The sequence below is a fragment of the Aspergillus mulundensis genome (assembly GCF_003369625.1).
Source record: "Aspergillus mulundensis strain DSM 5745 chromosome Unknown scaffold_6, whole genome shotgun sequence".
NCBI lineage: Eukaryota > Fungi > Ascomycota > Eurotiomycetes > Eurotiales > Aspergillaceae > Aspergillus > Aspergillus mulundensis.
The window spans coordinates 1,424,810-1,452,195 of NW_020797894.1; the positions used below are offsets into that span (position 1 = coordinate 1,424,810).

At 52.2% G+C, this 27,386-nt stretch overlaps 10 protein-coding genes across 10 annotated transcripts; 3 read left to right on the top strand and 7 right to left on the bottom strand.

Annotated features, from left to right (window-relative positions):
• Positions 1–549: 549 nt before the first annotated feature.
• On the bottom strand, positions 550–2,962 carry hsp88 (Hsp70 chaperone Hsp88; the record flags this gene model as incomplete). Its single annotated transcript, XM_026748668.1, has 5 exons — positions 550–867; positions 921–1,223; positions 1,277–2,717; positions 2,778–2,809; positions 2,888–2,962. 5 exons carry the CDS (start codon positions 2,960–2,962, stop codon positions 550–552), a joined length of 2,169 nt encoding a protein of 722 aa, XP_026602972.1.
• Positions 2,963–3,662: 700 nt separating this feature from the next.
• On the bottom strand, positions 3,663–5,714 carry chsD (chitin synthase D; the record flags this gene model as incomplete). Its single annotated transcript, XM_026748669.1, has 1 exon — positions 3,663–5,714. The coding sequence occupies one exon, from the start codon at positions 5,712–5,714 to the stop codon at positions 3,663–3,665; it is 2,052 nt and encodes a 683-aa protein (XP_026602973.1).
• A 1,434-nt stretch (positions 5,715–7,148) lies between these two features.
• DSM5745_06654 (tRNA maturation protein LHP1) lies at positions 7,149–8,400 on the top strand (the record flags this gene model as incomplete). The annotated part of the gene is made up of 2 exons (XM_026748670.1): positions 7,149–8,239; positions 8,295–8,400. The coding sequence occupies 2 exons, from the start codon at positions 7,149–7,151 to the stop codon at positions 8,398–8,400; spliced, it is 1,197 nt and encodes a 398-aa protein (XP_026602974.1).
• A 204-nt stretch (positions 8,401–8,604) lies between these two features.
• On the bottom strand, positions 8,605–9,033 carry DSM5745_06655 (uncharacterized protein; the record flags this gene model as incomplete). The annotated part of the gene is made up of 3 exons (XM_026748671.1): positions 8,605–8,665; positions 8,744–8,966; positions 9,015–9,033. 3 exons carry the CDS (start codon positions 9,031–9,033, stop codon positions 8,605–8,607), a joined length of 303 nt encoding a protein of 100 aa, XP_026602975.1.
• Positions 9,034–9,388: 355 nt separating this feature from the next.
• On the bottom strand, positions 9,389–11,466 carry DSM5745_06656 (putative RNA binding protein Ligatin/Tma64; the record flags this gene model as incomplete). The annotated part of the gene is made up of 3 exons (XM_026748672.1): positions 9,389–10,482; positions 10,529–11,381; positions 11,446–11,466. The coding sequence occupies 3 exons, from the start codon at positions 11,464–11,466 to the stop codon at positions 9,389–9,391; spliced, it is 1,968 nt and encodes a 655-aa protein (XP_026602976.1).
• Positions 11,467–12,286: 820 nt separating this feature from the next.
• DSM5745_06657 (uncharacterized protein) lies at positions 12,287–12,814 on the bottom strand (the record flags this gene model as incomplete). The annotated part of the gene is made up of 1 exon (XM_026748673.1): positions 12,287–12,814. The coding sequence occupies one exon, from the start codon at positions 12,812–12,814 to the stop codon at positions 12,287–12,289; it is 528 nt and encodes a 175-aa protein (XP_026602977.1).
• Positions 12,815–13,600: 786 nt separating this feature from the next.
• On the bottom strand, positions 13,601–15,244 carry DSM5745_06658 (uncharacterized protein; the record flags this gene model as incomplete). Its single annotated transcript, XM_026748674.1, has 1 exon — positions 13,601–15,244. One exon carries the CDS (start codon positions 15,242–15,244, stop codon positions 13,601–13,603), a length of 1,644 nt encoding a protein of 547 aa, XP_026602978.1.
• A 603-nt stretch (positions 15,245–15,847) lies between these two features.
• DSM5745_06659 (uncharacterized protein) lies at positions 15,848–16,543 on the top strand (the record flags this gene model as incomplete). Its single annotated transcript, XM_026748675.1, has 1 exon — positions 15,848–16,543. One exon carries the CDS (start codon positions 15,848–15,850, stop codon positions 16,541–16,543), a length of 696 nt encoding a protein of 231 aa, XP_026602979.1.
• A 704-nt stretch (positions 16,544–17,247) lies between these two features.
• On the bottom strand, positions 17,248–18,607 carry DSM5745_06660 (lytic polysaccharide monooxygenase auxiliary activity family 9 protein; the record flags this gene model as incomplete). Its single annotated transcript, XM_026748676.1, has 2 exons — positions 17,248–18,236; positions 18,289–18,607. 2 exons carry the CDS (start codon positions 18,605–18,607, stop codon positions 17,248–17,250), a joined length of 1,308 nt encoding a protein of 435 aa, XP_026602980.1.
• Positions 18,608–22,705: 4,098 nt separating this feature from the next.
• DSM5745_06661 (putative membrane-tethered transcription factor (SPT23)) lies at positions 22,706–27,056 on the top strand (the record flags this gene model as incomplete). Its single annotated transcript, XM_026748677.1, has 4 exons — positions 22,706–23,404; positions 23,462–24,351; positions 24,410–26,873; positions 26,925–27,056. 4 exons carry the CDS (start codon positions 22,706–22,708, stop codon positions 27,054–27,056), a joined length of 4,185 nt encoding a protein of 1,394 aa, XP_026602981.1.
• Positions 27,057–27,386: the final 330 nt, after the last annotated feature.

The window sequence follows — 27,386 nt, forward strand, 5'->3', positions numbered from 1 at the left end:
ACCACCTGCGGAGTATAGAACAAACAAGCACACTGGAGAAAAAGAGCAAAAGAGAGGAGCCATTATACTATGTAGATTTGGTTAAGCTCCTTACGGAATACTCGCGGCCGCGGTGCAAGGCCTGTCTGTACTATGTAGATCATGCTTCGCCTAGAAAGCGGGTGCCACTGGAAGTACTTGAAAACCTGGGCTGGGCGAACTGCCACCCAAGCATCAAGAGTATGGGTATGCAAGTGGTATTAAATCCTCTAGTATTAGCGAACTCATGAACTTTTCTTCGCCAACGGTCTATCCACATGCCTGAGATCTAATCCTTCCATCTCGTCATCACGATGCCTGTCCAGCGAAGCAAGCCGTGGCTTGACCCGACCACACAGCATCTCGTATAAATAAAGCTTCATCAACAAAACAGATAAAATGAAAATCGTTCTACTGCCGTCGTTTCATGGAGTGGAAAAAGGTATAAAAGGGTAATTCGGCAAAATTGAGTGAATTCATGGCGATTAACGTCTCGATGACTCACGAGATGCGATATGTTCGACGGTCCGTTTACTGCTTGTCGGCCTCAGCGTTCTCGGGAGCAGCCTCGCCCTCGGTGGGAGCATCCTTCATCTCAGCGTCTGGGTTCTCAGCCTTCTTAGCTTCTTCGGCGGCCTTCTTGGCCTCCTCCTCAGCCTTGCGCTTGGCCTCCTCCTCAGCGCGCTTCTTGGCAGCCTCCTCTTCGGCGGCCTTCTGAACAGCCTCGCGCTCAGCCTCGAGCTTCTCACGGTGGCGCTGAATGATGGGACCGGCAACGAAGCGGATCTCATCAAGCTTGGCAACGTAGACGGACTTGGTGGCGTCCTCGCCATCCTCGTAGAGCCAGTCCTGTGTCAAGTTAGCCTTTGTCATAAACGATAATTTGTCAAGGAAAAGCATACCTCGAGGTCGGTTAGCTTAGATCGCAGCTTGTCCTTCTCCTCTTCACTAGCGAACTCGGCATAGACACCGTCGATCTTGTCACGCATCTCATAGATAGTACCCTCAAGCTCGTTCTTCTTCTCATCAGTCTCGGCAATCAGCTTGTCCTCCATGTACATGGAGTTCTCGCGCTCTTGCCAGGTGTCCTTGAGAGTTTGCTCAAGCTGGGCAGTGCCAGTGGAGATGGGGAGGTCGCCCTTGCGGACCTGCTTCTTGACCTTGCGCGTCTTCTTGGGCTGCTCGGCGGCATCGGTGTCCATAGCCTAGCAGTTTGTTAGTATAAAGACTAAAGCGAGAACTGGTTTTGGTGACTTACATCACCCTCCTTCTTCTCATCCTCAACGGGCTCCTCAACCTCGACGTCCTCAACGTAGTATCCAGACTCGAGGTTGAGGATACCGTGCAGGTTCAGTCTAGCCTTGAGCTTGCAAATCATGAAGTCATCGTTGGCATCGGCCTTGACACCCTTGACGGAGAAGCGACCAACCCAAGGGTTAACCTTGCCAGGGAGACCCTCAGGGTTGGCGTAGCGAGCCTCGAGGTCGAAAGGCTGCTTGCGGTAGAAAGTGAGAATCTTGGTTGAGGGCATAACGTTGCCCTTGTTGAACACCGTCAGGCTGGTGTCCTCATCGGGAATGTCGGGAGACTGCTCCCAGGTGAACTCGATGGGGTAGGAGACAATATCGTGAACGGAGAAGTCACGGACACGGAAAACGGGGGAGAGGATGGCGCAGCTGAAAGCACATCCACGGGCAATGGCCTCATCCTGGTTAAGGGTGAAGGAAAGGTTCTTGCCGAAGAACTTGTTGACAGCATCCTTGATGGCGGGGACACGAGTGCAGCCACCAACCATCTCGACGAAGTCGATGTCCTCAGGCTTGAGCTTGGCCTCGGCAAGGGCCTGCTCTAGAGGAACAGTAACACGGTCCAAAAGAGGTTTAACCATCTCCTCCAGCTCCTCACGCTTGACCATCGCGCGAACATCGACGTCCTCCATAAGAGACTCGATGCTCATGGGAGCAGCCGTGTTGGCGGACAGAATCTTCTTGAGCTTCTCGGCAGCGACGATAGTACGGGCCCAGGCCTTGGGGTTGCTGCGGATGTCGATCTTGAACTTCTCCTTGAACTCATCCGCAAAGTGCTCGGTCAGGGCCTTGTCGAAGTTACGGCCACCGAAGTGACGGTCGCAGGCAGTGGCCTTGACGTTGAGCTCACCCTTGCGGAACTCGACGATGGTGGCAGTGTAGTCACTGTAACCGATGTCGACAAACATGACCCTCCTGGGCTTCTCCTCAGGGCCGGGAAGGTCAAGCTTGGTGATACCGTATCCGAGAGCGGTAGCGGTGGTGTCGTTGATCAATCGGAGAATCTTGAGGCCAGCAATCTCACCAGCATCGAGCATAGCGCGGCGCTGGATGTCGGTGAACCAAGCGGGAACACTCAGTGTGACATCCGTGACGGGGAGTTTCAGTTCTTTCGAGGTGATGTCGCGAATCTTGGTCAGGTACATGGCGACCAGCTGGATGGCGGAGAACTTCTCCTTCTTGCCCAGGTAGCTAACCTCGACACCGGCCTGGCCATTGACGTCACAGAGCTGCGCGACGCTGAATTCCTGCTCGAGCGCAATCTCAGGGTCGCTGAATGCGCGACCGATCAGGCGCTTGAGGTTGCCAACAGTGTTCTTGAGGTTGGAGGTCTCTTGTGTCTTCGCGGCTTCACCGATGTGTCTGCTTCTAGCGCTGAATCCGACAAGGGAACTAATCGGAAGGGGAAATTAGTCTCAGAGTGAAAGCAAAAAGATAGAATGAAGTACATACGGTGTCTGGCGGTTGGAAACTTCGTTGGCGATCTATTCGATTGACATCATGTTAGCTTCGAATTTGGAGGGGAACTCAGTAAAAATGAGCGGCGGGGCGGAGATACGCACAATGTCAATACCCTTGTTACGGGCAACACCAATCTTCGTGCTTTGAGCACCGAAATCAATACCGACGACAGACATTGTGACGGGAATCTGATGTGCGGGGGAGAATAGATGGTGGGAGGGGGGGGTCGGGAGGGAGATGGAGAAGAGAGCGAGAGGTGAGAGGGGAGGATGCGTGATAGTAATAATTTGCAGCAGCGGCGCCACTCGAGGAGCGTTCTTAGGTATCCGGAGGTGTGGCTAGGGCCGTCAACGTGGGTTGTTTTGGGTCGTCAAGCGGTCAAGACTTTTTTCCTGGTCCACTTCTAAGGCTCGCAGGTATATGCGCTGGTCAACTCGAAATCGAGAATTCAGATATGATGTCTAATAGTGTATGTGAGCTTGCAAAAAGACAGATATATTTGGGCGAAAAATCTAAGACAAATTGTCTTTGTGCAGCCTCAGTGCCTTGGCCGATGCCCATCGAACCTTCTGGCTCTTGCTGGACACCACCCCTCTCTGACCGCCTTGCTGCCACCGGCAGAATGTCTGCCCCGGAGGGGCTGGTCGCTTATCGATATCAGACCTGCCACTCACGGGACTCACGGTGATGATAATTAATGACTACATGGCGACCAGGAGAATTATGACGTTGGATCCTGCTTGGCTAATAAAACACGAAGGATATACATCCAGTCTAATCATGTTGATTGGTTTGAACCAATGCGATAAAGTACATCTACTTTCCATATGCCCTCCCTCATGCTCCTTTGTCCAAGCCACATCGTTATACCAAACTTCAGGCAACTGTTCCTCTTTTCCGTGACTTTGCCGGACTCGGGGTCTTGCTTAAGCGCTGCGCCTGGGAGCTTTCCGCGTTAGAAACGCTCCTGGTTATTGTAAGGCGATCAGTTGAATCGTTCGGTAGACGTGGTAACTCCAACGGTTGGAAACCTGGTCGCTCGTCTGCATTGGCGACCTCCCCCGCTGCTATAGTTGTCTCTCGTGACAACGCTGAACCTACTTGGCTGCATTCCGTAAAGGTGCTGTCGCCATCACCGCTTGGTCTTGGGGACTGGGACTCATCTGCTTTTTGAGCCTCGCGGAGGGATTCGGAACTGCGGCGGGGGCCCGAGGCCTCTTGTCCCTTGCGACTAAGGTACATCTTCTCCTCATTCACTAGGCTTTCAACATTATGCGGCATCTCAATGGAGTCCACGGATGACAGTACAGATTCTGTTGACCACGGTGGATGGAGGCCGATTCGAGGGATTTCCGGAAGAGGCGACAAGTACTTTGACAAACCAGCTTCGGTGTCATTGACCACCCCTCCTTTGATGGGAGTAGGGTCTTCGATTGAGAAGCGCCCGGTGACCTTTTTCCACGGATGAACAGGAACTCCTTTCCCTTCAAATGCTGTTCGAAACGTCTCGACCTCCACGTTTAATTCGTCTCCCTGCGCTTCCGCCTGTCTCACGGCTTGTTCAGGGGTAGTAAACTCGTCAGCTCTGGCAGCGTCGGTTCTGGGCCCTCCCCATGTGCGGTGGCCTGCAGTGAATATCCCGTAGACCATATACAGCCAGTTGAAGAAGGGGTTCAGAATGAACATCAGTGGGTAAAGCCAAGCTTTGTATCTTTTGAGCTTCAACCCAAAGTAGAACATGAGTGTGTAGTTGAGAGCAAGCGAAATCACAACGAAGCCAACAGGCAGATCGTCCACTCTGCTGGATGTTGTCATGATCGATATAAGCAGGATAAAGAAAAGAAGCGCAGTTGTCCGGATGGTGTTTTGCAGAAGGCGAACCAAGCACAGGAGAGGATATCGCCTCCAGAGCCGGACGTCCGTTAGCATGCAGACCTCGTTGGTTATGTAACCTAGGAACCATCGCCGGCGTTGTTTCAAAAGACTCTTAAATGTCTGCACCGCTTCGGTCTTGCAGAATGCAGTGGTGCACATTTGAATCTGATAGCGATTTCTTGCCCCAATCATGAAGAGGTGAGTCAGCCAGCGATCTTCGCCCAGGTAGCATTTCCCATAGTCGAACAGGTCTTCACACTGTTCGGCTTTGTCTGCAAAGTAGTATTTGGCCATCTTGCGGAAGGCCGAAAACCGTAGAATCGTCAGCGCTCCCGGAAGACAGGTTACCGCGCCGCAGCCGGACTCAACAGACCGCTCAAACAATTGGCCATGTATGTATTCCATGTCCTGTAGTACGGTGATGAGGGTGTTTTTCTCGGTGGTTGATGTGATGATCCCAGCCATGGCTAGCATGTTGCGCTTGCTCCCAGGCTTAAGCTCCATGTCGTACATGAAGTTCTGGAGGCAAAGCCGGTCCAACATGCAGTCAGAGTCAATGAAAAGTACAAAGAGGTCGTCATGCTCCTTGAGATAATCCGCGTACACTTTGTCGATGAGCCTGAACGACTGCTTCTGGCAATGTCGCTTACCGCCGTGTCGGAAGCGGGACACGGTGATCCTTGCTCCTTTGTAGGTCACGTCGATACTCTGGGGATAGTTCCGAAGTGATATTGGTATGCCAAGATGGTTTATCACGCGGAGGTATGGCTCATCAATGAAGCTGCCGTCGTATGACAGGAATACATGGATGCAGCGCCCGGGGTAATCGCTATCGACGACTGAGTCGACTGCCTTGATCAATGTTTCTGGTTCTTCCTTGTAAACGGGCATAATTATGACGACCTTCGGCGCGGTTTTGGCGTCGAGGACCTTTTGTATTCTCCGAGTCTTGCCGATTGAGTTGGTGACAATTCGATAAACGCAGAATAGCCATGGCAGCGTGAGAAGTCCAGCGAAGGCCCAGAATGCGAACCACTGTAGAAACGAAACCATGACGGGAGGAAACTTTTCTTTAATGTGCGGAGGAAACGGAAGTGTAGTGATCATAACGGGTAGGAATATTCCCCTTGAGAAGTGTTAGCTCATTGTCAAGGCAAGACATCACCTAAAGAACCGACCTCAGGGCTGAGAAGAGGATGATCATCGTGACAGCGAGCAGCTTGATGCTCCAGTGATCGGCTTTCTGGTAGACTTTGACAAGACAGTATACGAAAGCGGCCAGGAAGAGGATCCATTCTATGAATGCCGCCAGCATGAAGGGACTGATAGTAGTGATGAAGATTATCTGGATCCCATGATTAACCGTGGGTAACGACTATGGGAACAGTCATAGACTTACGTCTCTAACAGGCCATATAGGTGCCGGCGCGTTGGCCTTTGCTATTGAGTCCCATTCTGGCGAGTCTTCCGGCAGGCTCAGCGACCCCGTTGTAAAGTATAGAGGCATCGCCGTTTCTCGACCCCGGCCGGTAGAGGCTTAGGCGCACACGCAGCAGATGCTGGGGTCCGACGAGGAAAACGTGAACACGTCCCGTTATGTTGCCATAGGCGTGCTTGACGTGAGAGAGGAGCGGAGCAATGCTGCAAGGTGTATTCGATGCTGAGAAAATAAACTGTTGAGATATATGTATGCAGAATTGGCGGGGTGATAATGACCAGCAGTTTAAGCAAAGGTCAATCATAATAGAGAATATCGTCAGACGAGTGGCGTGGACACCACAAGGCAGGAGCGCTGGACAGCCCACGAAGAGCATGGTTGCGAGGAACCATGCTGTTCAAATCCCGTGTTTCGGGCATGATATACAAGCACTAATCACAGTGTCAGCCATTATCATATATCCAAGCCACTGAGCCTATGGCTTACTATCATTTTGCTTATTGTGCCTCTCTTCGATCATGAGTGACTTGACCCAAGGTCGTGTAGAAGGGAGAGAAGACGAATAGGGAAGGAGGTGGTACCTGACCAAAAAAGGCTTAGCGTCTTTTATTCTTATCTGCCTCAGGTGACTCAGACATGCCTCAGGCAAATACTGCGGCTCGACTTTTTGAGCTCCGCAGCTCAGAAAATTTCCCCCGCCGCATCCTCTCTACTGTCTCATTTCGTTTGAAAAGTGCTCTGGTTTCTGTGTGTCTTTCTGAAGGAGTCATAGGAATTATTGATTGGATTGAGGTAAGGCGCATGATGATACCCCGGTCCTGCCTGCTGCCCTGCTTCAATGCAGACTCATCGGCGCGTCGGCCGTTTCGCGATGTCCCTCCGGGATCCCAGTCGCTTCATTGGGTTATCGCTATTGACTGGAACAAGCGCGCAGACTTACTGACTGAGTCATAAATCTAGAAATCTACTCGTCCATTTTAGCACCCTTTCTTTATCCGCTCCTTTCTGGTCTACTCGCAGATTCCTTTGTCGCGCAAAAACAGATCGCAATGTCCGACGAACAGAAGCCCGTTGCTGCTCAGGCGACTAACGCAGAGGCTGAGAAGGATGTCCAGAATGTGCTCGCAGAGCTAAAGGGCGAGGCTGAGGCCCCTGCCAATGGCACCGAAAAGAAGGAGGAGGCCCCCGCCGACAAGTCTGAGGAAGCGGAGGAGGCCCGCATTGTTGCTGCTGCCGCTAAGCTCGGAGAGAAGTCGGAGAAGTCAGAGAATGAGAACCGCACAGAGGAGCGTGGTGGTCGCTTCAACCGACAACGTCGCAACGAAAGCAAGTTCGACCCCTCCTCGCAGGAGGAGACGGATGACCCCGTTGAGATCCGCAAGCAAGTCGAGTTCTACTTTTCAGATTCCAACCTGCCCATGGACAAGTTCCTCCTCTCCAAGGTCGGCGGCAGCAAGAACAACGCCGTTTCCCTCGAACTCCTCCACTCCTTCAAGCGCATGCGCCGATTCCAGCCCTTCAGCGCCATCGTCGAGGCCCTCAAGACTTCCGATACCCTTGAACTCACAGACAACGAGACTGCCGTCCGCCGCAAGGTTCCCCTTCCCGAGACTGTCAAGGACACTCACGACCCTACCGTCGTCAAGGTGTTCGAGGACGAGGCCATGGCCCGTAGCATCTACGCTAAGGGATTCGGAGACGAGAACCCCACCACACAGCTTGACATCGAAGCCTTCTTCGCCCCTTACGGTCCCGTCAATGCCATCCGCCTCCGCCGCACCCAGGACAAGTTGTTCAAGGGCAGCGTCTTCGTCGAGTTCGCTTCCGAGGAGAAGGCAAAGGCCTTCCTGGAACTGGACCCCAAGCCCAAGTGGAAGGACCAGGACCTCAACATCAAGAGCAAGAAGGAGTACTGCGACGAGAAGGTCCGAGAGATCGAGGCCGGACGCCTCAAGCCTAGCGGTGGTCGCGGCCGCGGCGGGTCCCGTGGTCGTGGAGGACGTGGCGGCCGCGGCGGCCGTGGCGGACGTCGTGACAACAACCGCGACTGGAGGGAGCGACGGGACGAGGACCAGAAGCGAGGCTTCAAGAACAACCGCGACGAGCAGCCCGAGCGCCGTGAGGTCCAGAAGGACGCTCGGTAAGTCTACCCACCAATCCTACGAAATCTGGCGAACACATGCTAACAGATACAGCGGCGTGCCTGTTGTGCAAAGCACCGCCGACGCGGGTCAAAAGCGCACCCGTGACGACGAGGCGAACGGCGACCACCCCGCCAAGAAGGTCGACACCAAGGAGTAATCATGTTGCATTTACCCACTTGCATAACTGCTATATGAGTTCAGTCTTAATCCGGATGGCAAAAGTTTCCAATACCAGCTTGTTTTCTCACACAACCTCAACCCTATCTCATTCTCAAGCAGACCCACCAGCAGCATACTCGTAGATACTCGTAGTCAGTCAAAACTACAACCCTCAACACACCCCTAACCCAGACAACCAGCCTCAAAACTCAAGATCATAAGCCAGCGTCTCCTCACAAAGTTCCTCCCTCATCTTATGCACCCTGCTCGGAAACCCGCATTAGCATTAGCCCAATCCGCCCCCTCCCCACCAATATACAGTAAGGTAACAGAAGACTCACTCCATATGCGCCGGGTGCACCGCATACCCCTCCAAATCGCCGGGCTTCTCCAACACAGCAACGAGCCCCATATCGAAGCCCTTTGCGCGGGGCACACAGATCGGCAGCGGGCCGCCGGCCTTGAGTGAGATGAGACCGGGGATTTTGCCGACCATGTTCTCGGCGATGGACGTCCATGTCTGTACTTGCGCGGGGGTTACGCCTTGTTTGAGGCGGAAGAGGACTGGGAATGTTGTTAGTGGTTGTTGGAGCGGAGGAGAAGGAGGGGTACCGATGTGGTAAACTGTCATTTTGTTGTTTTGAGGAATGGATAGGTGCTGGGATGAGGACGGGGTGGTGAGTGGTGATTTACTGTAACTGTAACTTGGAGAGACTTGATCTGATGCGGGGATCGAATAGAGATATTACTAGCAGTACTGCTGGCTGGTATGAGGGGTAGGGTCGGACGGGCTCCGACTCGGCATACCTAACTTATATCCGAATTCCAGCTTCGGGAGAATCCTATCCGCACGGAGTATGGATCTCCCTACTAGTACTCCGTACTACATACGGTGTGAGCTAGCCCTATGTCCGTGATCTGTCCTGTGGGTATTCAACTACTGATATCCAGAGCTATCTACACCCTATCAAAATACCTGTGGATGACTATTTCTTCTTCTTCTTCGTCTTATCCACCACCTCAATCCACTGGCTCTTCAAGCCACGCCGTGTAAGCGCGGTATCAATGACTTTGCGTTGATCGCCCTGGACTAGGACCTCCATTACTCCCTTTGGAGCGCCGGTAGCCTGCGAAACGCTCGTGCTGCTAGCGCATTTCTTCTGAAGCTCCTCGGCGAGCAGCGTCGGGATTATTCCGAAAATCTCCAGGTTTGAGACCTTGGTGACGGTTTTGGAGCCTGTGCGGCGTTCTAGTGTGACAAGAGCCTTAGGCGCTGCTCCAGCCTTGGGCTTGACGTCGGAGAGGGTCTGTCCTGGCTTGAGGATGGCGTAGTGGGGTGCAAGCAGCGTCGAGTCTTCGATCAGGCGCTTGAGGAGGAAGTCGCGGGTTGTCTTGCCGCGCGCAAGGGTGTTTTTGTCATCTGCTGAAGATGAGGTGAAGATGGTGTTGGCGAGGAATGGATTGAGAGTAAGAATGCGTTTGTTCTGCGGGTCGACGATTGAGGGGCTTTGAGACTGGATGTACTCGTCTATCCGTTTGGAGACGTCGGAGTATTTATAGAAGTTGCTAGGATGTGTGCTGGAGAGAGGCGGGAAGATGGTTGGTGTGAGCTTCGTTGTTGGTCGGTATAGGGTTTGCACTGTGAGTGTCTGCCCGACGGAGGGGTCACCGCCGCCGGTGGTTGCTGCAGCCTTCTTGCCAACGGCGTTCGATGACTTTCCTGCGCTCTCGACTGCGCCCTTGTTTGCAAGCCGGTATGGAGTAAAGTCAACCACACGGTGGTCGTCAAAGTCGACATCTAAAATAACCGTCTCCTGCCCGTTGCGGTCTTTGGACTTGACCAGAACCTGTTTGTCCAGGTACTTGATAAACTTCTTGACGTTCTTCCAGCTTGTCTTCTTGATCTGATAGAACTGAGCTTGCTGTGCCGTGTATATAGGGAGGTATGGGGTGATCATGTTCGCGATAAGAGCGGATGGCGATATAGGGAGAGACAGGCCATGGTTCGGCGTAGACGGATTGTCCTGCTTCAGTTTATATAGCGAATATAGGAAGGCTTTCTCGAATGCATCATCGATTTCTGTTCCTGTTAGTGCCCAGTCCCCAGTAAAGACTGACAAACATACCTTTCGTTGTAGGCTCTTTCTCAACAACCGGCTCTTCCACCGATTCGTCAGCCAGCTCTCCAGCGTCTGCTGTAGCATCCTCGCCATCCTTGTCTCCCAGATCCAACCCCTCAACTCCTTCTTCAACTCCAGCCTCTACCTCTTCTTCTCCTTCCACCTCATCCCAGCCCTCCAAATACTCCGGAGCAGGAACACCAGGCCTAGACGACGGACTCCAAGCCCAAAGCTCATCCCCCTCCCACTGTATCCCCCTCACAGCATGCCCCTTGCTCCCCTGCACCTCCCCAAGAGCCGAAACATCAATCTCGCAAATCCCCACAAACAAAGGCACAGTCTCGCGATCCAGACTCGCCACCGCAACAACCGCCCCCTCAACCGCGCGCTCATCAAACGGCGGCTCATTCGCCAGCCCAGGCGTCATTAAGTCCGCGCCAGCCCGGAGCTTCCCCATAACAAACTCCGGCGTGTGGAGCAGCGGTACAATGTTCGGGTTATGCCAGAGCGTGTAGACGGTGGGGTAAAGACGTTTCTCTGCGCCGGGGCCCTGGTCGATTCTGAACCAGAGCGCGCGTTCTTCGGCGTCGCCGTGGGTACCTACGTAAACTGTTCCTTGGACTTCGCGCAGGTCGGGGCCGGCGGTTGTTGTGAAGCGTGCGGAGAGGCAGTTTTCGGGCAGGAGGGCATTGCGGATTGAGGTGAGGGTTGGTTGTGTGGGATTCGGATTCGGATTCGCGGCGGCGGCATCATCGCTGGATTCGGCGGGGGCCGAGGGGATCGCGATCTTGTAGTCGCTGATTATCTGGTCTGCTATTTTGCGCCGGTCTGAGGATCGCAACGGCGAGAGGTTTTTGATCTTTAATGCTGGTGTGAGTTGCTGTCACGCAGGTAAGGAGGGGTTGATGCGGGGTAGCACTCACAGTGGGCTTCTTCTTGAACATGATGCTGGCGTGAGGCTATATAGCTCTGAAACCCAGGATACCCAGCTTAGCGCGCTGGGTGAACAGTGAGGTGTAGAAACTGGAGCTGTTCTGCGAAAAGGACGAAAGGGACCTTGGAAGCTAGGAAGCTGCATTTACCTAATGTCAGATCTGGATTTTTCAACCCCGCAACAACAATGGCCCGCATGTCCCCGCTTCTATGAGCCCAGGCCTACGAAAGACTACAAATATTTCAGAATGACTCAAAGGTTGCAAGTTAAAGCATGATACATAAATTATTGATATGCAATCTGCTTGTTCACGCGCCTTGCGCTGCCCTCGACATTCCAAATGACTCATTCTCTTCCGTTCTGAGGTGGAGCGTCGCATACGAATACTTTCTCTGACTAGGTGTTATGATGCAGGATGATTCAACAAACCGTACGCCAGAAAGAGGGGAATTCGAGTGCTTATTGCTCGGCGATTATGTCTACACTAAAGGAGCGCCTAAGATTGCGTGCTTCGTAAAACTGTCATGGAAGTACGAGGATGCTAGAGAAAACCACTACCTAGAACAATAAAAGAACGTCAATTAAAGGCCATCTTGAAATGCATGCTTGGTCTCTCGAGAGCCAAAGATAAGTCTTCAAGTACATAGCGTGCCAGTATGCCTCCGAAGCAGAGTATAGTCCCATTACCCTGGAGACGTGAAGATAAACAGAGAATGCACTTAACCCTAGCTCAAACATTAGCATCCGCGGACATGGGGAAAGAAATCCTCAACGACAGAATACTAACCCAAGTCGCAATCCATTGTATCTCCTTGCAGCACGCGGTATGCTCACCAGTCCTCTTCGTATCCATTGCCCCCATCATCGTCGTCGTTCACCTCATCGTCATCACCGTCCTGACCAAACGCCGCCTCATCGTCCGAAAACGCCGGATAACCCTCCAAGTCCGGCTCGTCAAGTCCCCATTCGAAGTGATTATAGGGTGCGTCAAGACGGCATCCTTCCTCGTCCGAATTATCGTCATCGTCGTCCCCAGGCGCACAGTAACCGAGGCGGACGCCGCTTGGAGGATCTGAGTCCGAGTCCGAGTCGTGGGGGTTAATGTTGGTCTCGGTGGGCTTGTCGTTCTCGGGCGATTTGTTCCTTGCGTGACCGCGGTCGTCTGCATGGGCTCTGTCGTTTTCCTCGTAGCGACGGAGAATTTCCTTTCCCATTTGTATGTCATCGTTGTCATGCATCTTGAGCTCGTGGCTGTGCATGAAATGCTGGAAGTTGCGGTAGCCTCCTTCTTTCAAGATGCGGTAATAGCTTCTCTCTTCAGGCTCGTTGGGGGTGTTAGCGGTGGCTTGGGAGGCCATGGTCGTTGAGGTGTGTTGGGCGAGTTTAGAAGAGTGAGCTTGCTCGACAAAAAGATTTTTTTCTCGTGATGAAGATGTTGATCCTATAATAAAGAAAAGAAAAGAGGAGCTATGCAAGAGACGAGCAAGGGGCAAGGGACGGCGAGAGTGTTGAGAGCTCTGGAAGAGGAGTGGTCTGAAGTGCAAACAGATGTCGGGTTACCTGGGCACCTGCCAGTTTCATAGCACACTTCAAGCATGGGATGAGAGGTCGACATGTCTTCTACAATCTTGGTTTAACCTTGTCATCCGGCTCTGACGATGTCCTTAGAGTTAGTATCTATAGATCTATGACAGAACAGACCGGCTTTGCTTCCTGCGTACTGTATCCCAAAAGAGCGATCAAGAATAGATTTGGGCTAACCAGGAACGCAGCAGCTGAAGGGTATCTAATAAGAGTAGGGAGTGAGACACGGTGATGTTTTTGAATCCCGATAATAAAAAAGTCCTACAAAGATAAGAACTACTATCTTATTAAAAGTGGCCTGCTAAGGAGAAGGCAAGAGAGAAAGAAGTTCAACAGATTCTTATCCTTTCTTTCCAAGCTATGCAACTTCGACTGGCGTATATCTATGCGTGTACTATCGTCCATGCAGGCGTGCGCTGCTAGTTCTCCACAGATACTATTCCTCGATCTTTTGATGATGTCCTTCATATCTCCATCTACTGATGTATGACGGCGTTGAGCCCGAACCCCCATTACTCGTTGCATACACTCCGAGAAGAACGCCTACGAGGTCAGCCGGGTCAAAGCATTTCGTCAAGCGGACATTTACCTGTGAACCTCCCAGTGCCCCCGCTGACCAACACAGCCTCCGCTTGTTGACTAAAGTCGAACTTATCTTGCCCGGACAGCGCAGCAGATAGAATGTAGTGAGTATCGTTGACTGCTTGGATCTGCAACCTGACTCGATTATTCTTCAAACGGGGTAGGGCCCTGGTAACGGTCTCTGGGACTGTGACGTTCTGTGTTGCTGGTGTGTTCAGATCATCTAGCAATGTCGTCTGAAAACGCAGGTGAGGAATCAACTTTCCAGAAACTCGGAGGAGAACTATTCCCAAGTCAATATGCTGATACTGAGTTAGGAAAACTGTCACCCCAACTTCCTCCCCTTCCTTTGTTGGAGCAAACGACACGTCTACACTGTAGATGAAGTATGTATGGCTTTGTCGACGCGTTATCAGTGTGATAGCTGTTTGTTCCACGCTTTCCCCAGTGCTACCGAGACCGGTTATATTATGGCGTGATGGTGTCAAACGCAAGGAAAATGGGCGCTCGGGAGGAGATACAGTGAAGGAATCACTCTTGGGGAAACGCCAGAACAAAAAGTGCCGAGGGATAGAGGTTCCAGGAGCAAAGTCTATCCGATCTGGAGCACTGACATATGGCCCGTAGCCTGGAATACTGCGAGACGGCTGCGGCAGCTCCCACCCAGACATTCGTCCCCGCACAGGCTCAAGGATAGGCCACTCTCCTTCTTTCCAGGTTACGGGGAACAGAACGGTCTCTCGACCCATGGGATAAACTCTCCAAGCTGGACCGGAGCGTGTTGCCAAAGCTACCCCCCACCAGTTGTCGTTGCCATCCTGGAAAAGGTCTGCATGACCAACGGTCTGGAAGTATTCGGTCGTGTTCTTATTCGTCAAAATAGGATTTCCGCTATATCCTTCGAATGGCCCGGTCACATTCTTTGACCGAGCGATGACTTGCTGATGACCAAGCTCTGTACCTCCCTCGCCGATGCAGAGATAGTACCAGCCGTCCTTCTTGTATATATGAGGCCCCTCTGGCAGGCCAGCACCTGTGCCGTTCCAAATCCTGTATGACGGCCCAGTCTTTCCAGTTTCGAGGTCAAGTGTGGTCTGCGAGACACCCGCGTATGATATATACGCGGTGCCGTCCTCTTCCCAGAAAATATCAGGGTCAATATCTCCAATTTCGAATCTCAGCGGTTCGCTCCACGCTTTGTCTGAGTAAATATCCTCGGTCGTGAAAAGTAATCCTTTGAACCCAAAGTCTGGATACATCGAGACGTATGAGGTCAAAAGATAAAACTTCCCCTTGCGATATCTGATCGTCGACGCCCAGAGGCCATCTTGTTGTGTCTGCGAGGTACTATTCGCAATTTCCGGCATTTGGGCTACCCTGGTTACGACATCACTGGCAAGCTTCCAGTTCACCAGATCTTTGCTTGCATATATGGGTATTCCCGGAACTGTGAGAAAAGACGAAGTCGTGCAGAAGAATGTGTTGTCCTCTTCCGGCACAAAGGTGCAGCTAGGGTCTGAATGCCAGCCAGGGAGGATAGGGTTCGCGTAAGTTGAATTCTGGGCAAAAGACGAAGACATGAGGAGCGCCGTCAGTATGAGGGATGCTTTCAGGTATCTCATGATGATATTTCACGAAAGTTGGGGAATCAGACTTTTGCCCATGGCGCTTTTCCAGACCAGCGGTCTCGACGCTTATATACCCAAACGTGCAGCATGCAATCCGGATACTATTGGTGGGCAATTCAAGATATCCTGGCATTAGACGGATTTAACCGGGAGTTTAAGCGGCAGTGTACTTTCCCAAAGCTTGCAGCCCAGAATCCGTGGACGAACCATGACATTGTTCACAACAATGTCCCCTCGCTCCTTCTTGCTGTCAACTAGGCACAGAGTGCCTGGCTCTGCACTTCCTGATGCAGTCTTTCTTCAACCACCCGGGCCACAGCCGCAGCGTTCTGCATTAGGCCGAGCATCTTTTATCCATCCATTGCATGGTTATTTGGTATCTTAGGGGTAGATCTCGTGGTTTTCGTTCGGGTATATCTTTGCAGGATTGGCGTCTACGCCCATGGTCTAGTTGGTTTTCTCAGATTGGACCAAGATAGCTAGCAACCATTTACAAGTTTGGGACTTCTCCAACTCTCTTCCAGCTGGTACAATCTATACTCGCAATCCTCCGAGCAAATGCAGTTGCTAACCCGGAACAGGTCAAAGTTTTTCACAATGGCAGAGGATAACTATGCCGACCTCGCCGTCTTCCGCCAACTCTTCGATTCCATCAATAGCGACCCCCCTGGACAACGAGATCTTTCCTACAATGGATTGGCGACCTCGTTACTTGCGTATTACTTCCCCCCTACCGAGGGTTTTACTATCACGCCATGCCGTATCAATGCAACTAGCTTCGTCCTCCGGGTCCAATACTATCTCCCAAGACCCGGCCAAAATGAACGCCCTGTGAGAATCCCCATCCATCTCCTGGCAAGCGTCACGCACCCATCGCGAGACTGGAATCCTACTATGGAGGTCCTTGACGACATTTCGCAGAGCTGGAAGGACTTGGAATATACTTGGACGATGGCGTTTCATGGTCTCGACGTTTATTTCTTTTGGCTTCGGCCTCAAGTAGTGGAAGATCTGCGATTTCTTGGGCTTGAAGAAAGGTTTGAGCAGGGCGGCTTGCCTCTTTATCAAAATAGATATCATCTGTTGGAGGATAGTGTCAAGGTCCATCAACATCTGACGACCATGTCTCTTGAAACATGTTGGGGTAATGCCATTCGACTCACTGAAAGTGAGCATACTGAAAATGGGGATACTGAAAATGGGCACACTGAAAATGGGCATACTAGAAATGGGCATACTAAAAACGGGGACCTGAGAGGCTCACCTGACTGGGTTAAGGTTGAGGAGGCATGAGCTCTGCATTATTCCCCTTGTGTTGATGGACGTACGGACAACGCGAAGGTCATATCAAAAGGGATTATTTCGTTACTCCCATCGTTCGCTATGCCAACCCAAAGTCATGTATAGATACCCCCAAGAAGGCTTTTAGAAAAACTCAATCCAAGTTTGCTGACGAGAAAACCTCAAGTGCGAGTCTGCTTTTCTTTGCGCTGGTGTCTACGGCGGTCACACCTTAGCGTTGATAGACAAACCTGTCCTGCTAGTGTCTGAACGATAATAATTGTCGTACAAAAGTAGAAGCGTATGAATATCCTGATTAGGTCCTAGCCACCGCATGCTGGCTCCAAGTACACATGAAACCTCGTTGGGATATCCATCTATCGCTAAGCTTCCTATAGACTAGACTATGTCTGGGCCTAACGTATGCACTTATCTTCAGCGGCCTTATTTTACAAGAGCAGTAGTACGATGGAAACAAATCTCGAAATAAAGTAAAGTAGCAAAGAAGGATAAATATTCCCACTATCCTATCCGCTATGCCAAGTAGTATAGTATAGGTACACAAAAAGGATGCCGGATCCAATTAAAGAAGCCATCCAACAGTTCGCCGATCAAACGGGACCGAGGGAGGTGAAAGGAGAAGTAATAAGAAGAGCAAAGAAAAGGCAAAGGCAAGAGGTCTATTTTCGTTTCCGGCATCCGACTAGAAAGGGTATCTAGTGGAGGGAACGAGCGTGGACCTTGTCGGTGACCAACCACTTAAGGGTCTCCTTCAGAAGGCTGAGGAACTCCTCCGCGCTCAGGGAGTTGAAGTACTCGGAGAGGCTGGAGCTGTCGGTGGGGAGCTCGGTAGAGCCAGAGCCAGAGCCGGTAACGGGGGTGGCAGTGGCAGAGGCAGTCTCGGTAGCGGTGGCAGTGGCGGTGGCAGTCTCGGTGACGGTGGAAGAGGCGGCCTCGGTCTCAGAGGGCTGAGCAACCTGGGTCTCGACGGCGGGGGCAGTAGGCTCGGAGGCGTACTCGGTCGCGGTGGAGGTAACGGTCTGACCAGGGATTGTCTCAGTCTCAATGTAGGTGGAGGTGAAGGTGGGCTGAGGGGCCTGGGTGTCGGCGGGGGCGGAGACCTGGGCAGGCACGCTCGAGCTGGGGGCGGGCACGAGAGGGGTGGACGAGCCGACCAGGGTGGTGGTGGGGATGACTGGGACGCTTACGGAAGAGGTAGGGGTGGAGGTGGCGGCGGCGCTGGAGGAGGCACCGCTGCCGCTGTTGCCGCTGCCGGAGGAGGCACCGTCCCAGAGGGCGGGACCGGGGATCTCGTAGGAGTCGAGGGTCTGGTAGATGTTGACGAGGATACCAGCGTCGGTGGGGGTGTAGAGCTCAGTACCGAGGGTACCGGAGGGGGAGGCGCTGCCGCCGCCGGTGACGTCGAGGTTGACACACTGGGGGTAGTTCTGGGCGCCGTTCTCGCTGCCGGCGGAGTGGAGGGCGATGATCTCGTGGCGGAGGACGTAGCCACCGGCGGCGAGGGAGCTGGGGATGGTGACGGTCCAGCTGTTGTTGTTGGAGATCAGGTTGTCGGAGGCCCAGGTACCGGGGACGTTGGAGTCGTCGATGAGACCGCTCTCACCAATCTTGACCCACTCGAGGGTGGTCTTGTCGACAGTCGTGCAGTCACCGCCGCAGTTGGCGATGTAGTCGATGACGGGACCTTTGGAACCATTAGTAAATGACGGGGGAAAGAGGCTAGGGCTGTGACATACCGTGGTGGGACTCGGGCCAGTCAGTCCACTGGAGCTCAACAGTGCCACCAGCAGCGACGGTAGCAGAGGCCTGGGCGTTGGTGGCGTCCTTGTGGCAGATGATGTCGCCGGAGGTGTAGCTGGAGCCATCGACGAAACCCAGGTCGGTAGCATCCTCAGTCCATCCAACAACGGCAGGGGGGTCGGAGCTGTAGGGGTACTGGTTGACGAGGTAACCTCCGTAGTAGGTGCCGTCGGCGACGATACCAGAGACGTAACCGTGACCAGCGACCATGGCCGCGGAGGCGAGAGCAAGACCAGCAGTTCTAGCGACAGACATTTTGTTGGTTGTGATTGAGTTTTTCAACGCGCAGCGTTCTTCAAGTTCCGAAGGATTGAATGAGGGTAGGGGGTAAAAAGAATGTCCGGACTTCAGTCAATGAAGTGGGAAGTAAGAGAATGAATGGATCGTTGATCCGGTGTAAAAGAATGCAAGGTTGGTGGTGAGGAAGAAGAGAAGAACTGTCACTGTCGTCGAGGTCGAATGCCTTTATATACACCAATGTCCCATCTGCCCACAACGGCCTTCGGGTACGAAAGCTCAGATCAAGCCAGGCAAACGGCCACGCCGGCGAATGAAGGTTCGTTCAGCTTCGTTGTTGGCGCTACCCAGCCGCATCTAGATTGCCTCGAAGCTAAAGGTTTTCCCCGAGGAACCATTGCGATAGGCTTGCTGAGACCCGCAGTCTGAAGTAGATGAAATGTCGAGTGCTAAGACCTGGGCATGAGACGCCGACGCCTGGTTAGATTGACGAACACGGCACCCCGTCAGGAGAATCGACTATTCGAGGGTTAGTGTATGCGATGGAGATGCAGTTGCGGAGACGGGGTCCTCACGATTTCAAGGCTGAAGGCGTCTAGGTCCCTTTCCGAGCCCTGGGGCATTTGTTTCTGACAGCCTGGGTTTCAACTTGAACAGTGCTCCATGTCCTGTGCCTGCCAAGCATCCCAGTCATTAAACTCGGCCCTACTGCGGTGGAGCAGGCAATCAATTGCCTTGACATTTTTGACAGGCAACTCCACTCAAGCCCATACACCGCTCCAAAGGCTTGGAAGCTGACCAGTGTGGTCGAAGATGATGTCGGATGCGCGACAGGTGTTGTAGTCTTGTGGATAGAGAGCTGAGGGAGAATTCTTCCGTCGGCTGTTCCTGGTGAGGGGTTGCCAGTTGCCACGTGCCGCCGTTTCACAAACACCAGAACCTTCAACCACCGTCCATCAACTGCATCGTTTTTGCCTCATCAAATCGCGACATGAGATCGGGCTATTATCGACTTCATCTCCGAGTAAGTGATCCGCCAGGATTGCCACCCGAATCCACGTCTGGGAATAATGATGCAGCGCTAACAAATACTCCTCAATATATCGGGCCGCTATGATACGTTCAATTCCGTGACAGCGCCGGATAAATTAGATGAGCCCGCTGCTAATGTGGTCCAGGCAATAACCGCCGGTGGAGATGTCTTCCGCTAACAGGATGGCCTTAACTGCCCATGATGCAGGCACAGACAACATATCACACATGACGGCATCAACAGGGATAACCTCGCCTTTTGACTTGTCATCGACTCACAAGGTACTGTATATAGCGCTGACTCGTGCTAAGCGAGGTCGTAATTTTGGCCCCAGGTGTGTACATGCCTGGGCCCCAAGAATCTAGGGCTATCGAAGCGCCCTCGACAACGACATTTATTCCAACCGAGTCAGCCCTTTGTGATCTACGGCAATCAAGAATGTCTAGTACGACTGGAGAGAAAGGGTTGCTTTCGGAGGTTCTCAGTCTGTGGATCGACTATCAGTGACTATCACTGTTCCTGGATATCTTGCCCGTCTTATTGGCCAGCAGTGGCGAGCCTTCTGGAAACCCGAAGAACTGTTGTCTTGCCATGTTTGCGAGCAACATGTCAGAAGGCTGAAACGCTCACGGAGAGGCGAGACCGCTATGTCTCAGACACTAGGTGGAGTGTACCCGCGATGACCGAGGGACTAAGAATGAAGGACCCAAAGCCTCTTCACTCTCTTGCGACTCATAATCCACCTACAAAAAGTGAATTGCAAGTCACCCAAGTACTTCATGCACTTTAAAGTGTCCTCTCTCGTGAATTCCCCCTGTTGGCAACATCAGAGATTGTTTGCGACATAAGACCCTCGGCCGATAGACGGGTTCGTTCATACTTGGTTCATGAATATCGTCTTCAATAAACCTGACACTTCTCCATGTTCTCCTCGGCTCCTAGGTAGAGTGTTGACTCCACTGAAAATGCTTATTTGTTCTAATGGTGTGGGTGAAACCAATCTAAATATTAACAACGGCGCAACGCAGTCGTGAAGATCGAGGACATGGCTCAACTTGATGGCAGCTGCATGAGAAGTGAACAAACAATCAAGAAGGGTGCGGTATGGCGACAGGCACCTACTATGCTGCTAGTCCTTCAGTCATCTTGCTCTTGGTCTTGTTGGCTCAGCATCAACAATATGCTATTTTGTTCTGTTGGATAGCAAGTGCACTCTGGCTGATCTGATGATAACGCAGTATCGGGGCACTGGGGGTCATAGCTCGGTGAGACTCAGGATTCTGCGACCAGAGGTAAGCCCTCTAACCCAAGTAAGCCACTATACCCGAGCACCTGGGCAAAGAATGAAAGAAGACGCCTTTAAGCAAGGGAGGGGGGATCCCCAGATATCTCCAAAGGGGATTAAAATGCAAGGGGGCAAGCTGGAGGTCCGCCCTTTGCAACAGGCAAGATATACCTATTAAATAAAGGATCTATAGAATTTTATATGGGATTAAGGTTCAGAAATCTGTGCGGCAGTTATGGCAGTAGTGGAAAATTGCTAGTTAATACGGTTCTAAAGCTTGTTGACAGAAACCTGAATCTCGCCGAACGTGGTACCCTTTTCACTGCGTTACAGAAGATTGACTATGTAAGTCATGCCGATGGGTATATCGTAAACGGGATACTTTAATATGAAATGTCTATCTTCTTCTTTAGCTTTGCGTAGAGTAGGCTGCGTGATCAAGCTTGGTGTACAAAGTGAAATAAAGAAGCACTCGCCAGAGATTATGGTATGCTAATACTCGAGATTCTGACAATCAACGTGCTTATACAACTATGGACGCATGTTGCAGTAACAGGTGGTCATCTTTGAAGTTATTCTAAAGCAGCAGGTGCATAAATATATTCCGAAAGCGGCCCTTTGGCCTGAATCCTATAAGGAAGATCCACAGGGCTAATTAGCGATGCTAGCAGTCGTACTCCTACAAAGAATACTATCACGACAGGCGGGCCTTCCTTATATGCAGGCCATTCCAAAGGGTGTAGATCGCCATCGATCGAGGAGATTGCGTAAGAACTGATAACCATCAACAGATAATGCAAGATAGCAAGGAGATACAGCGCCTACAGTGCCAAGAATGTGATTGTGCGTAATTGGTCTCTCCTCATTCATCAAGTGTGCGTCGGTCTTTCCTATACTCCGCGGGTTGCATTGAATAAGGTCGCAGTGCTAGGCAGGTATTATAGATAAGTCGGCGTGACCCCGGTCTAGATACTCGAGTCTTCAATATCTAGACTCTTCTATGCAGCAGAATCCATCGCCAGTGGTGCTTTCTAGACCTGGCCCCCTTGAAGTCCTTGATAAGGCTGGCTGTCATATTGAATGACATCCAGCCAATCATAATGCGGTAACCTGCCCCCGGGCCCTGTGGCTGGGCGACCGATTATGGTTAGCGTGGCTCACCGCGGAGCAGGCACTGTAACACCATCACCACCAAAGGACCGCCATCGACGGCGTAATCAGTCGGAGTTGATCTGGATGTCCAGGTGGCCTTACGGATCCGGCGCTCGTGACACCGTACTTTCGTTATCCTCTCTAGCACTCCGTATAGCAAGTGAAACGTGTTCGAGCCCACCGACACTGTACAAATCAATAGCGCAAGCAAATCTCTGCGCCTAAGAATTTTGGTCCTTTTGTTTTTGCCGCCTTTTCATTCCTTTTCCACCCGCGCCTCCGGTCTCCGCTCTTACTGTTACGCCGACCGCTGACGCTCCCCTCTCCCAACAAACGCCCTCGCTTCCCCAGATCCTTTGCGATACGGATCTCCTCCTATATCGCCCTTATTTTCGCCAATAATCATTCATCTTCGATTGATATCCCATGGTAACGAGGAAGGGCCACTGTTAGTCGTTCGCAGCACAGTGCGCCCGTGGAGTTCGTCTCCTGGCCAATCTGATCGTCTTGACGGACTCCAACCACCGGACGTGCATAGGACTCTGATCGTGGAAGAGAGCTAGAAGGGTGCGCTACGACTTGGTAGAACGACTCTGAGGGAATTAATTGCTTCTTCTCCGGATTGTTGTGCTACCGAAAGTCAACGATGGGCTCAACGTCGTCTCCCACGTTTTCGTCCCTCGATCCGATTGTTGTGGACGACGACATGGTGAACCCCTATCAAGACACCGATATGGACTTCTTAGATACCGCGAGGCTGCAATTATCGTCAGAAAATGCTGGACAGGACTTTGATGATCTCTTCTCGCATGCCTCATCCTCCCATACGGTCGCAGAATCAAACCCACCATGCCTCTCACCGGCAGAATTGTCGCTAAAACGGTCATATCAAGACGAACCATTGCGGCATCCTGAAGTCTTCACATCGGATTCCCCCGCCGAATCACCCGAAGACTCAAGCCCGAGCTCGAGCTCTGAATCGCCTCGAAACCACCTCCGACACCCCTCTGTTGCATCCTCCACCTCTGCGGTCCACAGTGAGAATACTGTGATGCCTTTCGGCTACACATCTGATGATTGGGTGAATCCAGATTACGACGGCGTAAAGGATGAGTCTCTGTTCGGGTTTGACGCATCGTTACCGAACCTTGAAGGCCCATACCCCGCGGAAGCCGACCTCGAATCGAGCAACAAAGCCATGGATGCGGCTTTTGACTTTGAAAGCGCTGCCAGTAGCCCTAGCCCTCTGAAGAGTGGAATTCCTCAACTTAAGGTCCAGAAGGGTTCCTCGAGGTCGCGCTTACCGCGTGCGCCTAGTTCAGTGAAACGAAAGTCTGCTTCGCCGGTGAGATATAGATCCTTCCAACTTCTTTATAAATCCTCGAACTAATTGTCACCGCAGCGGATTTCCCAAACAACGGTCCCGTTCATTCCTCGCATTACAAAAGACACGCCGTCTCCCTTCCAGCCTTCAAGGATCCCTCAAGTGAAACCGCCTTCAAGTCCATGGGGTGAAAAGTCACCCTCGTCTTATCTGGAGGAAAGCTTCGGTGGTATCAATATGAACGGTGGTTCTCAGTCAAATTCGGGATTTAACTTCTCAACCAACGGCCTTCCTTTTGGTTTCGGATTCCTACCTCCATCCATGCAGAAGACCATGAACCCGGAGCCTACTCAACCACCCGTCTTGACCGTCCATCCGACTTCCCTCAAATCGCGTGTGGAGACGCAAATACCGATTAAACTGACACTGCACCCCTTACCTTACGGAGTCAAAAAGCTACGTCTGCCGAGCCATACGATATCGAAACCCAAGTTTCTTGCGCCGCCAGCCACAGAGCGCTCCGCTGACACTGTCGAATTATACACGAGTCTCTTTTGCACGAGTGCTTTACAAGACAAAGACAAATTACGAAAAGCATTGGCAAAAGCGCGAGGCGAGCCAGTGTATCGCTCATCCAGCTCCTCACCGATGGCTAGTGATGAGGCTGTCGATGAAGATAAACCTTTGGACGGTGGAGAGGTGAAAATCTGCGCAGGCTGCATACAACGAGAACGAAAGCGGGCTTTCCGAAAGAAGCAACGGAAACCAGAGGAGGATGAGTTGTTTCAAAAGCATGAGGACAAGCGCGTCATTGTCTTCAACACTCACGAGATCAAGGATTGGGCTGAACCGTCCAAAACTGCCACTTCACACGAAAACCAGGCGCTTATCCCAGGTGCCATGCAGGTGGAGCTGCCGATGCGAATAGCATGCTACTGCAGGCACCAAAATGAGAAGATTGGATTTCAGTAAGAACACCCACAGTCATTCGAGTCATAGTAGATGGAAGCTTACAACTGCCTACAGGGTTATCTTTACGCTGAAAGACTTTAAGGATAATGTCATTGCTCAAGCGATCACCAACTCCATAATGATCACAGACGATCACAAGACTCATGCACCATCAGGGCCTCCTGCTCCTGGCCCGCCTCCAGCTCTCGCAGATGGTACGGAACTGCCAGGCGTTGGTGTCTTTCCCTCCGGACCTGCATTCGACGCCGGTAAATCGCCCGCCTCCACAAAACAGTCGGCTGCATCGCCTTCAGCGACAGATCTGCAAGGCCTACAGCAACGAATCACCTCGCAGTACCAACCTAGCCCTAGCCCATTCATGGATTCAGCAAATGCTGGAACGTCATCCAATTCGCAGCCTTCTCGTAGCCTGTCACGGCAGACATCCCCGAACGACTTCCAAGGGCCTACGAGCAAACGACGAAAACATAGCAACTCTAACAGGCTTCCGTCAGAGTTGACTATGACCAAACTCGAGAACGGCCAGTCATCAACGAGAGCGTCTAGTAACGAGCCCCAGTTCCCCGCTCGTGGGTTCGCATCTCCTGGCGAGAGACCGTTTGTCACGTCCGCTGCCATGTCAAACCACTTCAGCAATGGCCCACTGACCCCAATAAGCGACAACAACAATCCATTCTTGACATCTCTCCAGCAGCAGAACCTGGACAACTTCATCCAGCAACAATTGATGTCCGCACCAAACTCAGCACAACCGAGCCGACCGGGTACCCCAGGCGCATCTGGCAGAAACAGTTTCCAAGAACAGAACCTGAATCTTCCGATGGGTCCAACGCCGGCTACAACCATGTGGCCCGGGATCACCAATGCCGGGAATCGGCTGCCTACAGTTATTCATAAACTGGTTCCCGCGGAGGGTTCCGTTACTGGAGGAACAGAGGTCACGCTGTTGGGTAGCGGTTTCTACCCTGGCATGGAAGTTGTGTTTGGTGACACTCTGGCGACCACGACTACATTCTGGGGCGACAAGTGCCTCAACTGCCTTACACCACCAGCCCTTCAGCCGGGGCAGGTGGTTGTAGTCTTCAAACATGAACACCCCAGCTTTAATCAGCTACAACAACAAACTCAACCAATGCTTCCCAAACAACAACAATTCTTCCGCTATGTGGATGACCGCGAGCTTCAGATGTACCGTCTGGCGCTTGGCATCCTTGGTCACAAATTAGGAAATCAAGCAGATGCTTTCGCCACTGCTCAACAGATCATGGGCAGCGACTACAAAGGGGCGTTCAACCTTCAAAAAGACTTCCAAGGTTCTTCCAGTGGCAACCAGCGGCAGGTTCCTGGACTAGAGTCCCAAGGGAAGCTTGGTGACATGGACTCGAGGATGTTGACCTACTTGGAGTTTATCGACCTCGATGACAACCCTCGCGCGCCGAGGTATAACATGCGCTGTGCCACCGGCCAGACATTGCTCCACTTTGCTTCTTCACTGGGGCTCACCCGATTTGTTGCTGGACTTCTCGCTCGTGGTGCTGATCCCGATGTGCAGGATAACGTCGGAAACACAGCGATGCACCTTGCTGCTTTGAATGGCCATGCGCATATCGTTCACAGACTCCGCCTTGCAGGCTCTAGTCCCACTGCTCGAAGCATCAGAGGATTTACTCCGGCCGACCTTGCCAGCACATTACCTGCTCACCAGGCTGCTTTGATACCAGCGCGCCACTATCGCTCACGCAGCGTTGGCTCGTTGACTTCGCGTCGCAGACATAGCAGCTCGGCGTCCCTTCATTCACTCTGGGAATCTTCGTCAGCATCGGGCTCTTTCGATTACGCGGTCGATGATTCGGAAGAGACAGAAGATGATGAGGATGAGCTCGTTCTCACCATCTCCCGTCGCTCCAGTGTCCACCACGATGTCGCCATACCGCTCCAGACACCGGAGCCGGCCGCTCCTGAAGGCGATGCACGGCCCTTCTCCCCGCCAGCGGCGCTCGTTGCCTGGCGGAATCAGCTCCAGGCACAAATCAATCAATTCCAACAGAGCGTTTCGAACGCTTTCCCTAACCTCCCAGCTCTACCTCCCATGCCTGCTTTGCCTGACTATCAGGCGATGCGTCGCATCACAAACCTCGTGCCGCATCGACCCACTTCCTCGCGCGGGGCCAAAGAAGGCTGGTGGGATATGCTCACCGGTAATACCTCACCTGGCGCCACGGAGCTTCCTTCGTACGACGAGCTCTACCCGCGTACGGAGGGCGAGGAGGACGAGGAAGCGACACGCGCAAAGAAGACTAGCATGCTGCAGGCTGCTGCAGAAGCGGCTCTAGATCAACACTTTGAAACTCAAGCCAGCTCCTCCAGGAGCACTGCCCCTGAGCAAAAGAAGGAGGATATCAAGGACATTCGCATCGGTCGGAACATCATCTCCCGGGAACAGCAAAAGCATCTTAGGGAGCAACAAGCCCGACGTATGAAGGGTCTGGCCAGTGACAGGAATCTGTACTTCTTCTGGGTGAGTACTACCCTAAATATATCCATAGCGCTATTACTAACGGTATTGCAGATTCCTCTCTTATTGTTGGTGATCTTTGCATGGGCGCGAAGCTACATCCCTGGTATATCACAGGGCCTTTCTGATGCATACGAGTTCGTCAAGAACCGCGCTACACAACGCGTCTTGGATATTGGCGCTTAGACTTTTTTTTTTTTTTCATTTGACCATGTTTTCATCGATGCACTTTCAGCTGGGGCGTTTTGAGTGACTGGGCGACACACTGGACGTTTTTTTCTTTTGTCGGGATACTCTTGCGCATAATGATGGGATATGACTACTCGTTCTATATATTTTCTGATTCGTACTTTGCTTTGCCGTGTTAAAGATCTGCTGGACGGCTCCAAAATAGGTAGCTCGTTTAGATGATACAGGAATGCCCAATGTACAGACAATTCATGAAACCATCTCTGAACTATACATAAGCCAACGTATACTACAGAGTCCATGCTGCATTGGGTTTATATCTCATAC